Genomic DNA, 13,271 nt, shown 5'->3' on the forward strand with positions numbered 1-13,271 from the left:
GGCAGCTTGCATTGGGAAAAAATAATAATGTATATTTTGTAGAACACATTTTTATTTAAAAAAACACACGGTTGCATTACACTAATTAAAAGCACATTCTATGATGGGTCTGTTTTATATTTCCTTCTCAACCGCGAAAACATTAAAGCACCCTCCGTGCAAACCCTTATCTCAATCCGACTGGTTTATTTACAGCTTACCGACCTCTGAGTCAAACACATTAAATCAAGTGATCCAAGGCAAACCCACACAAATACACGGACGCATTTGAAATAGAATGTTAAATGAACACGTCTTTACTCTCCATGCAAGACGTTACCATTCAGTCAGCAAGCTGACAAAGCTGACAAAGCACATAGGCAGACCCAGCAACCAATGAAAAAGTTAAATCAAACCATCATTCATCTAAGCACTCACTGACTTTTAGTGTCAGCTCACATAACCATGCATGTTAAACAGCATGTTAAAACAAATACTGCCTTCTCAATACAAGATATTAACTCTTTGGCAGCTGAAGCACAATCTTTCCCCAATGACTGCAGTACATGGGAAAGTCATGAACTCATCTCTCCACGTTATCACATAACACGTACGCACATCTTCAAAACGTTTTCTCCAAGCACTTGAAAGAGATCCAGCTCTCTCCTGCCTAACGTAATGATAACATGCTCTGCACAAACCATAACCACATGGCGCTATTCACAAGCCATATTCACAAGAAACTCAACAAGTTATAATAATGACATGCTCTTCATAAACCATATTTACAAGGAGCTATTTACAAGGAACTACACAGTAAACTTATATGGCCGATGGGGGCAGAGGGAAATCTGCGTTTACGTAGTCCGGTGCGGGCTCTTCTATATAGGAGGAAATAAAAGCCTCTGATGCTGTCGGCTTCTTTCTACATACTCTAAAGGGTACAGGTGGTGGCGTTCGCGACCTACTGGGTGTTTCTGAGGTGGTCACTCTAGCTAGTTCTTCTGAGAGGACGGGATAAATGCCAGTAACGACGGCATTTCTTTCTCTATCAGTCTGTTCTGTTTTTACCCGTTCCCCCTCCTCCCATAGTTCTTTTTCTTTGGCTTTTTCCCCTGCTTGTTTAGTTCTCTCTGCTTTATTAAATTCTTTCTCTGTTCTCCTATGTGACTCTTTGCGCCATAATTCAATGGCATCTTTCTGAGAGGGTCTTGATTTCTTTTTCCATAGCGCTTCCTCTACTCTCATAATGCATTCAGAATCCCATGTCCCCGAGACAGGCCATCTATATTTCTCCTCCAGATCCTTCGTGTAATCTACCCATAAATCTAAAAACAAAATGGCGTCTAGCCCGTGCTTATTATACATAAAATGACCAGGTGTGTCTCTGGGCGGGATGTTGACTGACTCTTCTAGTATACCTTTTCTGGTCCCTATCTGACGCAATTTTGAAAACAGTGGCATGTTGAAACCAACACAATGGAAATACAATACACATAGAATAGACTGAAACAATCAACAATCATTCACACTACAACATTAAAACACTAAAACAGATACAGTCTAACCTGATACATGGAATAAAACATGTACTTGAAAACAGTTAACTTTATGCACTGGAATACAGTACAACCATACCGGTCCCAAAAATGAGACCCGTCTTTACCGTGTCCACGTTTTACCGTGGACCCGTCTTTACCGTGCCCACGTTTTACCGTGGACCCGTCTTTACCGTGCCCACGTTTTACCGTGGACCCGTCTTTACCGTGCCCACGTCTTACCGTGGACCCGTCTTTACCGTGCCCACGTTTTACCGTGGACCCGTCTTTACCGTGCCCGTGTGAACGGACACGTCTTTAACTTGATGCGTTCCCCATAGTGGTACTCACCGGGAAGCAGAACTTGAAGGCCTCGGAAACTTGATACTTGATGCCACGCATGCGCCTCGGAACAGGTGGGCCTCCGGAACCTCGGACCTTGCTCTCTCACGGGTTGGGCTCTGGTTGGGATGATCCGCGATCCTCACCGCCTCGTGTGGACGCCTGGTCGCAGTCCGTCTCCTCCGTGGGCCTGAGGGAGTAAGCAGGAAGTCCCGCTGCGTGTACACTTCGAAGTCCGTCACGGCTGTAGAAGGGGGCAAAGGCTGGACCTACGTCGCCGGCGTGTGGGGAAAGGGATTAGTCCACTATTCGGGCGCCAGATTAATGTGGTAAATAAAATATTACCCTGTCATAATTTCTATACATAAACAATGCATCATGCAGTAAATGAGAGGCAGAGTCCGTGGTATCCGAGTCAAAGGGCTTTATTCCAATAACTCGAGTTAAGGGAGAATCTGTTCCATCACCTCTAAGGTTCAGGAAGGGTCTTCTAAACATTATTTTCTGATTACATATTTATACGTGCAATTTTGTACATAGGAGGAGCGCTCGAGGCAGAGCAAGAGAGAAAAGAAGATAAGAGCATGTGGGCGTGCATGAGGGTGTACACTTGATGAGTCATAGGTGAGTCATAGGTGGGTGGATACATGGAGGGGGGTTGCATGGCAGGCTGGAACTTTGCCCTACTTGTGCGTGCAACTTGATCATGACGTGCAACTGACGTGTGACTGGGGGGAAAGCTGACATTCAGTCTAGTAGAGAGGCCTTCAGTGTCAGGGCGACCAGCACGTCTGGTATTATCTGATATCTTGAGTCCGGGGATGTTTTATCTGAAGCAAAGGTCGCTCATCACTAAGAGCCAGAGGGGGCATATATTTCTTCGTTCATTGCATGGGGGAACGTGGGCTTTCTACGGATGCAAGCTCTGTAATTTACTTAAACGGAGACAGAAAGGCTAGGTCCTATCTCTGCAGACGGGTTCTGTTTACCTTCTTCACCGGGCAGAAATGTGATTCTGTACAACAAGCAGATAACTATTTTGCAAAACACTGTCTTGGCACCCTTTGCTGGGCTTCTTTCAGCTGAGCCAGAAATATGCGAGGTCAGGGATACGTAACTGTAGCTCTCAGAGTGTCTGAGCCATGAAAACCTTTAATTCAGAAACTGGCTCAGGCTGAACCACAAAATGGGTTTGTCGTGATTTATTTAAAAGTGCACAATGCAAATACATGGGCCTTAAATGCTAACTTAATATTTCTTACATGGGAGACTTGAAGACTGGCATCCTAATGCAGGACGTAAATGCAGAGGCCTCTTTGTTCAGGCCACTTAAGGGAAAATGCATGGATGACATGCACATACATTAAACATAGGGTACACGCAGGGGACATATTGGTCATGTAAAATTTCATTTTCCTCAGGCCGGGGGGTCTGTAGATGAGGGTTCCTCAGAGTGTGGCTTTGGGGGTGGTCTGGATCTGAAAGTGCAGGTGTTCGGCAGATGGGAAGGTGTCGCTGGAGGTGGTGAGGCGGAGGGTGCTCTTGTGGGCGATAGCGAGGCTGGGTGGTTGGGGCGGTCTTTCCTCTGGATCTTGTATTCGCCTGGGATGGCGGTGCTGATGTCGGGCGGAGGATGAGTTGTTCCAGGTCACTGTGAAGAAGGCGATGTAGAGCGAGAGAGAGCCGAGTAGGTTCCAGATTTCCATGGTGTGTTTGTGTACGTAGCGCACGTTGAGGAGGATGCATTTTAGGGTGTCGCTGGTGCCGGTGCTGACGGCGGTGTTGGTGGCTGGGGTGGCAGTGAGGGTCTGGCAGAAGTGGAGGAAGGAGAACTGGCCGTGGATCGTGTTCGGCAAGGCCTGTTGGCAATCTCTAAGTCTTCCGGGGTTGAGTGCGAGGAGGGTGGTGGTGTCGTAGCGTTGGGTAGTGGGAGGTCCAGGGTTCCTGGGGCTGGCCGCGGTCAGGTCTCAGACGGGCGCAGACAGGCTTGCCTATGCCTTCAGCACTCCGATGGCGCGACCGCGCAGTGGCCGTCATTAAGTAGGGAAGGAGGAGAGGCTAGGAGGTGGGAGCGGGGGATTTCCGGGGGTGGGTAGGGGCAGCCGTGGCGAAAGGCAAAAGGAACAGGCAGGCACGAGAAAATAAAAACAGTGGTGGAATTAGAGCAAGACACAGATGGGCACAATAACAGTGGCACAACAGGTGAAAATTAAGAGAAAAACGGCTGAGAAAGGTTACGATGGTTGCAGGCAGTCTGGTCCCAGTTGGAGCCGGCAGCAGGTGCAGGAGCGAGCAGTAGCCTCGAACCCCCCCAAAGAGAAGGTCGGGGTCTGGAGGCAAGAGAATGCACAGCGGAGCTGCAGGGAGAGAGTGGACCTCGACCGAGGGTCGGAGGTCACACTCTGTCATTGTCTGGGATCACATTGCTATCACACTCTTATCATGGTTTTTTTTCAGTTAGCTTTGAGTGTACAATTTTGATGTGTGATGGATAAAGACAGATGGTTTCAACAATTGATTCCACAACATCTTGGTTGTTGCACATGACTTGTGTCGTGTGTGTGTGTTTGTATGTATGTGTGTGGCTTCTTTTGGAAAATATTCGATGCCTGTTAAAAATTTCTGATCAATGTGTTCTCTTGGATGTTAATGTGTGCTATTTTGGGTTAATGTTAGATGGTATGTCTAAAGAGCTCTGTTGATGTGTTGGTCGTGAACCTTAAGGCTGTTCTTTGACATATAATAATACATTGAATATCTGCTTTTTTGATCAGAGAATGAAGCCTTCACCAAAACCCAGAGCCTGTGCATTCACCGGAGCATCCACACTGGGGAGGATCTGGGCCCGTGCACCGAGTGCGAGAAAAGTGTTGGTCAGAGGTTGGACCTGTACATGCACCAGATGTGCCATACTGGCGAAGGACCCTATGAGTGCACAGAACTTAGTAGGAACTCGTGGCCAGCTTCACAAGTCATGGATAATCATAGTTCCCACACAGGAGACGGACAATTTGCAGAGTGCGAGCAGAGCTTCATTAATAGCTCTCATCTGAGACGGCATCAGAGGATGCATTCTGAGGAGGAGCCCTATATGGGCATGCAGAATAGTAAGAACTCATGGCCAATTTACCAGTTTGCAGGAACACGAAGCAGGCACGGACTTGAGTTTCCACAGCAAAGAAAAAGGAAAAAACGGTTCAGTGAAGAGGAGCTGAGCATCCTGGTGGAGGAGGTTTCCAAGGACCATGATAAGCTTTTTGGCAAATCGGCTATGAAGGTCCCTGAACGTACCAAGAAGGCCATCTGGGTGAGGATCCAGGGTATGGTGAATGCTGTTGGCATCACCCACCGCACCATTGATGAGATCCAAAAAAGGTGGTACGACATACGCCGTCGTACCAAGGAAAAAATCTTCACCAATATAAGCGAATCAGCAGGTACAGGAGGAGGGCCCAGTCAACAGTTGCCCCTCACTAACTCAGACAGTCATGTGGAAACCATACTGGCCAAGGAGGCCAGCCAAGGATTAGTGGGTATCGACACTTCTGCACTGGAACACTTGGATCAACGCTCTGAAACTGACGGTGAGTGCAGAAACCCCCTTCCGTTTACACTGTTTGTTGGGCATATGCCCCCCATAACACGTTCCAGGCTACCATGAATGTGCATATATTTTTTGAAAATCTGAAATGCATCTGGCATCACCTGTCACGCATCATGTGTACAAGAAACTGCTGCACAAGTCATTGCATACAAAGCAATTATCCATTTATGTATTATATGCACCATGTCAAGATGCATGCGCCTGTACAGCCTGTTTCATGATGTGAAGTGCGATGCTGTGTAGACTTTTAAATCCATTCCTAGCACTATCACTTCTCTAGCCTCGTGTGAAGATAATGCTGGTAATCAATTCAATCATTTTTATTGGATCTAAAAAAGCACAGATCATCAAATTATACATACTAAAGTATATTGTCCTTCTTAATACAATAAACATTAATAAGAAATAACAATTAAAAAAGCAAGATACAAATTACAATCCCGACAAGGAGTATAGGATTAAACTGTGCAAAGGTTCGCAGTTCAGTATCTATAGTTTGTGTAATAAGCGCAATAGAGAGTCAAATAAAGTGCTACAGATTTCCATTTACCAGATGAATTAATAAATAGATAAAAGCAAACTTATAAAACCATTAAAAAATATTACATATGTTATAAAGGTCCAGTGTCGCGTCATGCCTGTATCACATCAGTTTCATATTATTTTCGGAAGCTCGAATGAGGGTAGCACTGGGGATTGACATGGCTTTCCACTTCTAGTGAATGTCTCCTTCGCTTGCAAACCCAAAGGAACGAGGATGCGCAGAAACATACAAAAGGATCGTGGAGCTTTTTCAAGAAAACAGGGCGACTCGACATTTCTTAAAATTGTACAGCCTTAAAAAGGTAAAATATATTTGGCTCTCTGTTCCCTATAAAAATGACAGAAGAAAAGAAGGTGGAGATCGGACTGGGCGGATAGGTTATCACATGGGCATGTTGTCAGCTCACTAAATGCTTACTCTTTCGGAGGGAGGCCCAACATCACAGGAATTAAATTAAGACGAAACCTTAAAAGGATAAACCTGTGATGCTGGATCCTTACCGCATCCAAGTACGGGTATTCGCCTTCTGTTAAAGGTGGAATCAGATAGGAAAGTTTTACAGTTGTTTTTGCATGTTGAGATTCCTTCCTTTCATGCCAAAACTGAAGCTGTTAGCCTTTTTTTGAAAGTCTAGAGCAGGAACTGGTGTTTGTGTACTATCCGGGACATCCTATCAAGTGTAGAGTCAGTTTAACGTACTCTAGCCGGGGAATTGTATATGCCTTGACCAGTGAGGGACAGTTTTGTATGATGGTCTGATTAAGGTCCACTGTCTCTGCTCCATATTGAGTGCCAAAGCATAACACGGACTACTCGGACTATGTCAGAGACATAGAGCAAATCCTGCTCTAAGTGAGTGACGTAGCTTGAGAATGAGGAAGGAGCGAGGTGATCCTCTTGAAGAACCCGTTCTCTATCTTCTGGAGGGAATCAGTTGGTACTGTGCCCCAGACCGCTGCCCCACATGTCGTTGCAGAGATCGTTTTAGCATTGTAGATCTTTTTAATGCTTGCCAGGGGTTTGAGCCCAGTTTCTTATTGAAGCTAGAGACTGCCGCCAGAGTGCGCTCCATTGTTCGTGCCCTGCTGCCCATTGTGGGTGACCAGGTTGGTTAGTATCAAAAACAACTGGTAGGTATGAAAAGGTCTCCACGATTGCTAGTTTACAAGTTCCAATATGGATCATCTCTCTCTCCTAGTTTGTAGATAATGCAGGTAATCATATGTTAGAGGAGGCTGTCAGATTGTACATGTGGCTTATCATGCCAGCCACCCCGTAAACAATGTCAGGATCATAAGTAGCTGCACTAGAAGATGTTGATGGTACCAGCAACACCGTACCCGGCTCCATCAACACCATACTCCGCATCATCACTAGTCTTCTACTAGCATGTGTTCACACTGTGCCATCTGACACCACATCAGCCCTGGGCCACTTCTGGGTTTTGGGGTATTCCATGCTGCATGTGCAAAAAAACTTCCATGATTTAGCTGCATGGAACGAGACCTGCAAAATATTATCTAAAATGTGTCTTAGACTTGTGCAGTGCGAGGAATTCTTCCGCAATTATCCAAGGGTATTGGCGCAGTAGTTCAACCAAAGGTTATCTTTGCTGAGGGTCGCACTGAGAACTGCACTAGCAGATCAGCAGCTTAGAGAGCTACATTGCTGTTGCTGGGTGGGGCATTCTGCCTGCGGAACCACTCTTTTCGTGAAGCATTCTGGCTTCCAATGAGGACACAGGCAGATGCAACATGGTCTAGCTGGGTGATGGGGGGAGTTCATAGGCCAAAGTCAATACCACGATTGGTGAGATTTCTAATGCCTCGCCACTATGCCCAGCACCACACTTCTCATGCAGTGCCAGATCGTTTAAAGCCAGGAGCGCATCTGAGGTGTGTGTTACTCTACCCAGACGAGTGACCATGAGCAGGGATAGGCTGAGTGTCAATGACACTCCTGCTCCGCAAAAGAAAGCAAGCATTATCCCTCACACAACTCGAACAATGCACAGTTTCACACTGTTCTGATCTTGCCTGCTGCTTTTATAACCTGCTAATATATCATAGTTGCATTCTAGGAACTCCTCATTGATTGGAGTCCAATTGAATTGCACCTAGGAAGCAACAATTTATTGGATATCAAGCGCGAATACTATCTTAATGTTGATATGTTAAAGTGTCTGCTGTTTCATTGTTAATATGTAGTGCACATTTATCGGTGCCGTCAAACCTATCCCTGTGGAGATCTTAAGGAACTCGCTGGTTTACGGTGTCTACTCAGTCTAACAGTTTCACTTCGTAAAAAACAAACACATCATTAGAAATGAAAACATACCAGGTTCAAATAATCTTTATTCCTTCAGCAATATGACCAAACAAGCTCATATTAAAAACAAACACAGACAGATCACACAAATCAGTATCACAAATTTCAGTTACTAAAATATACATCATCATTGGCCTTCCGTATCATCATAGCTGTATCATGCAGCATCTTTTTCCCTTAAACTTATCACCTGTGTATTTAAAATTCAACACAGCATAACAGATTGTTTGGAACTCAAATCGTTGTAGAATCATTAAACCTTGATGTGTTTTAAGACACTTTCTCAATAAAATTGGACATAAAAACCGAGTTCTGAAAACAGTGCAAAATAGCATTAAGTGCTAAGCGGCCTGAATTTTATTTATTTATATATTTCTGCTGCCTGAAGGGTCTTTACAGACTTAAGCCCCCACACTCCAGCACCATATGTGCCCACAGCCAGACATTTAGTTCTGTATAACATTTATTTATTTTGGAATTTTATAAAGCGCTTAGTTACGCTCACCGGCGTGTCCCTGCGCTAAGATTGCTTTAGTAAGGGAGGGAACGTGAGGGAAGAGGGGCTAGGGCAGTGCTAGGCGGAACAGATGTGTTTTGAGGGCTCTGCGGAATTTGGGCTCAGAGGGTTCCAGGCGTAGTTCAATCGGCAGTAAGTTCCAATTCTTGGCGGCAAGAAAACGGAACGATCTTCCACCCATGCGGGCTCTGCGGATTTTGGGGACAGTGACCAAGCCAGTGTCGGAGGATCTAAGCATCCGCTCTGGTCTGTAGGGGGTAATAAGACCGTTCAAAGGGGCGGGTGCTTTGCCTCCTAAGATACGCTGGCATACGCAGTGGGCTTTGTATTTGATCCTTTCACAGATCGGTAGCCAGTGGAGAGATTTTAAGGCCGCTTTGGAGGAGGTACGTCTCGGGAGCCTTAGCACCAACCTGGCCGCTGCATTCTGCAGCACCTGGAGACGGTTAATACTGCTGACCGTACTACCCAGGTCCAGGAGATTAGCATAACCCAGTCTTGATGTTACCAAGGCATGCACGAGGGTCTGTCTGTCTCCAACAGGGAGCATATCAAGGACCCTACACAGGGTTTTGAGTACTCCAAAACACATTCCCACTACCCGATTGATCTGGGGCGTAAACGATAGCTCGGAGTCAAACAAAACCCCCAGATTTTTGGCCTGTTGAGCTGGCATAGGTGTAGGGCCCAAGCAGTCTGGCCACCATGCTGAGGACCACACAGATGGACTCCTCCCCACCACGAGAACCTCAGTCTTGGAGCCATTCAACTTCAGGCAGTTGTTAGACATCCAGGAGGCTAGCTCCTGCATGCAAGCACTGAAGTTGGCGGCTGCGGTGCCGGGCGCCCGTGATAGGGAGATGGCCAGCTGCGTGTCGTCAGCATAAGATACAAGTTGGATATCGTATCTCTCCACAATAGTGGCTACAGGAGACGCATACAGGTTAAACAGGGTGGGGCTAAGGGCAGAGCCCTGGGGAACCCCTTGGTCGAGATGGAATAGCTTGGAGTAGCATTCACCCTGTCTGACCTGGAAGCCTCTTTCCATCATAAAGGATTGTAGCCATCTAAGTGCCCTCCCGTTGATTCCTCCCTTATTGAGACACTGTAGCAAGATGGAGTGTGCTACAGTGTCAAAGGCGGCACTAAGTTCAAATAAGATGAGTGCCATAGTTTGACCCTCATCAACTCCTTGCCTGATGGTCTCGGTGGCCATAAGCAGCGCAGACTCTGTGGAGTGGCGAGGACGGAATCCAAACTGCGTAGGGTGGAGAAGATTTGATTCATCCACAAAGGTCATAATTTGAGAGTTGACCACCTTTTCTGCCACCTTGGCCATATAAGGAAGAAGGGAAATGGGTCTCAGGTTGTCCAACCTGTCCCAGCTAAGGTTAGCTTTTTTTTGGAGCGGGAGTACAATTGCTTGCTTCCATTTTTTGGGTACAGTGCAGGTCTTAAAGGAGATGTCAAGAACATCTCTAATATAAGGTTCTAAAGTTTCAATGCTTCGACCGAGAAGTTTCGGCGATGCTGGGTCACAAGGAGACCCGGACTTAATCGAGCGACAAATCCGCTGCAGCTCATTAGGCGATGGAATCACAAAATTGCATAATCTATTTGTGCCTGCATCTAAGTTAGGAGGTTCCCTGAGCTCAGTTGCCTTTTCCTTCCCCCCCTGCAAAAGCAGAATAGATGTTAGCCACTTTATCGGAGAAGTAGGTAGCAATACGATTGCAGGACTCAACTGAGCTCAGTGAGGGATCGACAGAGGAGCTACACATGGAAATTTCCTTGTAGATTTTAAATAGCTCCTTGGTGGAGTTTTGGGCTTCTCCAATCCTATCTGAAAAGTGCTTAGTTTTGGCGCGTCTAATGAGAATGTGATATTCCCTGCGTCTGCCTTTGTATTTCAGTTTAGCTTGGTCTAGATAGGCAACCCTCCATTGTCGTTCTAATTTCTTGCATTCCGCTTTAACTAAGCGGAGTTCCTCACTAAACCAAGGGGCCGATTTATGCGATCTACTATAGTTTTTTTTTTGACAGAATGGAGCGATAGCGTCCAGGGCCATAGTTATGCGCTCATCAAGTCTATCAGATGCAGTAACCGCATCTTCCCCACCTGGTCTGCCACCTATAGTAAGGGCCGAATCAAATTTCGCTTGGGAGAATGTAGTCCATTTCCGACTAAGGTATTTGGTACACTGGGGTTTGTGTGTGTTTATTGCTGGGACGGATAATGTGAATGGAACTACAAAATGATAGGACCAGACCACAGGGATAGGAGAATGAATTTTTACACCATCCCAGTTGGCAAATATTGGATCCAACAAGTGGCCTTTCGAGTGGGTGGGGGCTTTGGATTCAGTGGATAGTTGGAGGGAAGAAAGTTGCTGATAGAAATCGGTGACTGCTTTATCAGCTAGATTATCTAGGTGAATATTGAGATCGCCTAGAAGCAAGAACTTATCTCTGCGTAGGGCAGTTTCTGTGATACCGTCAATCAGACGAGTAGTGAACTGGGTCGAGGGACCCGGGGGACGGTAGATTAGTAAGCCGTTCACCGTATTCCCCATATTGACTTTAATAGTGAAGGCTCCTATCTCGCCTTCAGCTATGGGCAAGGGATCAAGTTGGCATGTCAATGGTTGTTTAAAGATGACAGCTATCCCCCCACCTCTTCCCTCACTCCTGTCCAGATGGGCCAGACTGTATTCCGTAGGGAGAGAAGCAACTATATCAGGGCCAGAATTGGAATCCAACCAGGTTTCTGTGAGGAACAATAAGTCGAGTTTCATATCTAATAATAGATCATGAATATCCAGGCTGTGTTTCCTCATGGATCTGGTGTTAAGTAGCCCACATAAGAGCCTGGTATGCTCTTCTCTGGGAGGGGGTCTGGTCTGCCACGTATAATGGCAGACTTTGCAGCTATTAGTTTCCTCTACATTAAGACTGTGAAAACAGCCTTTAGCCGAACCGGGACGCATGTCACGTAGTTGCTGGGAAGTCCAACATAGACTAGCTTTGATTTGACCAGGGGGACTGGCCCCTGTCCCCGGCCGTGCGCGGACGGGCGCAGACGGGCTTGCCTTTGGCGCGCCCGCTGCGCCGCCCGCAGCGCGGACGGGAGGGTGTCATCTTTTTATAGAGTGGGAGGCGGGTGGGAAGCGTCCAACTACTGAACCGCAGCCCTACTCCTTCCCCCAATATGGCGACCCTCGAAGCCTGCCGGCGTCAGCCCCAACATCGGCTGCACCGGTCCGGAATGGAGACAAGGGGCCTCGGAACAACGTAAATCTTGCCCCGAGGGGACAGAAGTGCAGGTAGGTAAAAATGCGCTATTAAAATATTTTACACTTTTAAAATATTTTCTGTCTTTAAAAATATATCTGTCCACAATCACGTCAAGTACTGCCCGTGAGCAAAAGGGAAAGAGAAGAGAAACCCCCGGCTTCCGCCTCAGGGGTGAAAAAAAGCAATTCATGCATAACATGGTCTGCCATTTGGGAGATTCACATCCTGCCTCCATCGAATGGGACTTTTGGGTAATTAAAAGGTCCCTTCTCAGATTGGTACTAAATACAACACCCAAGTAACTAACAGTAATTGTTTTCATTATGGGTGTATTTCCACTTCCACTAAAACACTTCTTTGGACGGGTGGTCTTTGAACCACATGTTAAAATATAGGATTTGTCATTATTTACCTTAAGATTCAGACACCAACATCACGGGACTCCGTGATCGAATTGGAAGGCACCAGAGCAATAAACTACCATAACAAGTGTTACAGACGTTTAAATACAAGCATAGTACAACTAAAATCAAGAGACCTGTTGAAAAAAGATGGAACTTGAGAGTGAGAACAATTGAGTGAATTATTGTATTATTGTAACGACTATGATCAATTCTTCAGTATGTTTTCCGTCAAAGGCCGCAGAGAACAAACAAGTAGCAGGTATTTTGAGAGGAACTGTGGCCTTGCAAGCATCTATTCACAGTGGCCACAACACTCTTCATTCTCCCTGCACAAAAGTATCTACAATGATTGGGCCATGTCATGATTGCTGGTCCTCTAACCGCGGGACATAAACACCAAACCAGCTCGCTAATTAAAGCTGCAAGATGTGCAGTAATCTTAAAGTAAGCATTTGTAGTCAAGGCAAATGTCGGACAAGGAGGCAAAAAAAGGCTAGTCCTAAACAAAATCTGTTCCCTTCCATGATTCATCGTTCTAAAAGAAAAATATGACACTTGCAAAAAAGTGGTTGAAAACTAGTGTCGTGTTCACATTATCAGCAATAGCGGAGGGACGTGAGAAGAGATTATCGAAAGAGAATTCGGGTTGAAAAAAAATCTGATACGCAGATCGAATACTCCCTCCGAGTTCCATTGAGATGACAGCTCGCTGCTCAAGAAT

At 46.1% G+C, this 13,271-nt stretch overlaps 1 protein-coding gene across 1 annotated transcript in view; it reads left to right on the forward strand.

The window, feature by feature from the left end:
- LOC144798559 (uncharacterized) overlaps window positions 1-13,271 on the forward strand; it is a 49,134-nt gene that overhangs the window by 19,504 nt on the left and 16,359 nt on the right. Inside the window, exon 3 of the mRNA XM_078669498.1 lies at window positions 4,634-5,443. Within this exon, the coding sequence (XP_078525624.1) occupies window positions 4,634-5,443 (810 nt within the window). The remainder of the gene's footprint in view (window positions 1-4,633; window positions 5,444-13,271) is intronic.

Source organism: Lissotriton helveticus, chromosome 12, assembly GCF_964261635.1.
Source record: "Lissotriton helveticus chromosome 12, aLisHel1.1, whole genome shotgun sequence".
Lineage (NCBI taxonomy): Eukaryota > Metazoa > Chordata > Amphibia > Caudata > Salamandridae > Lissotriton > Lissotriton helveticus.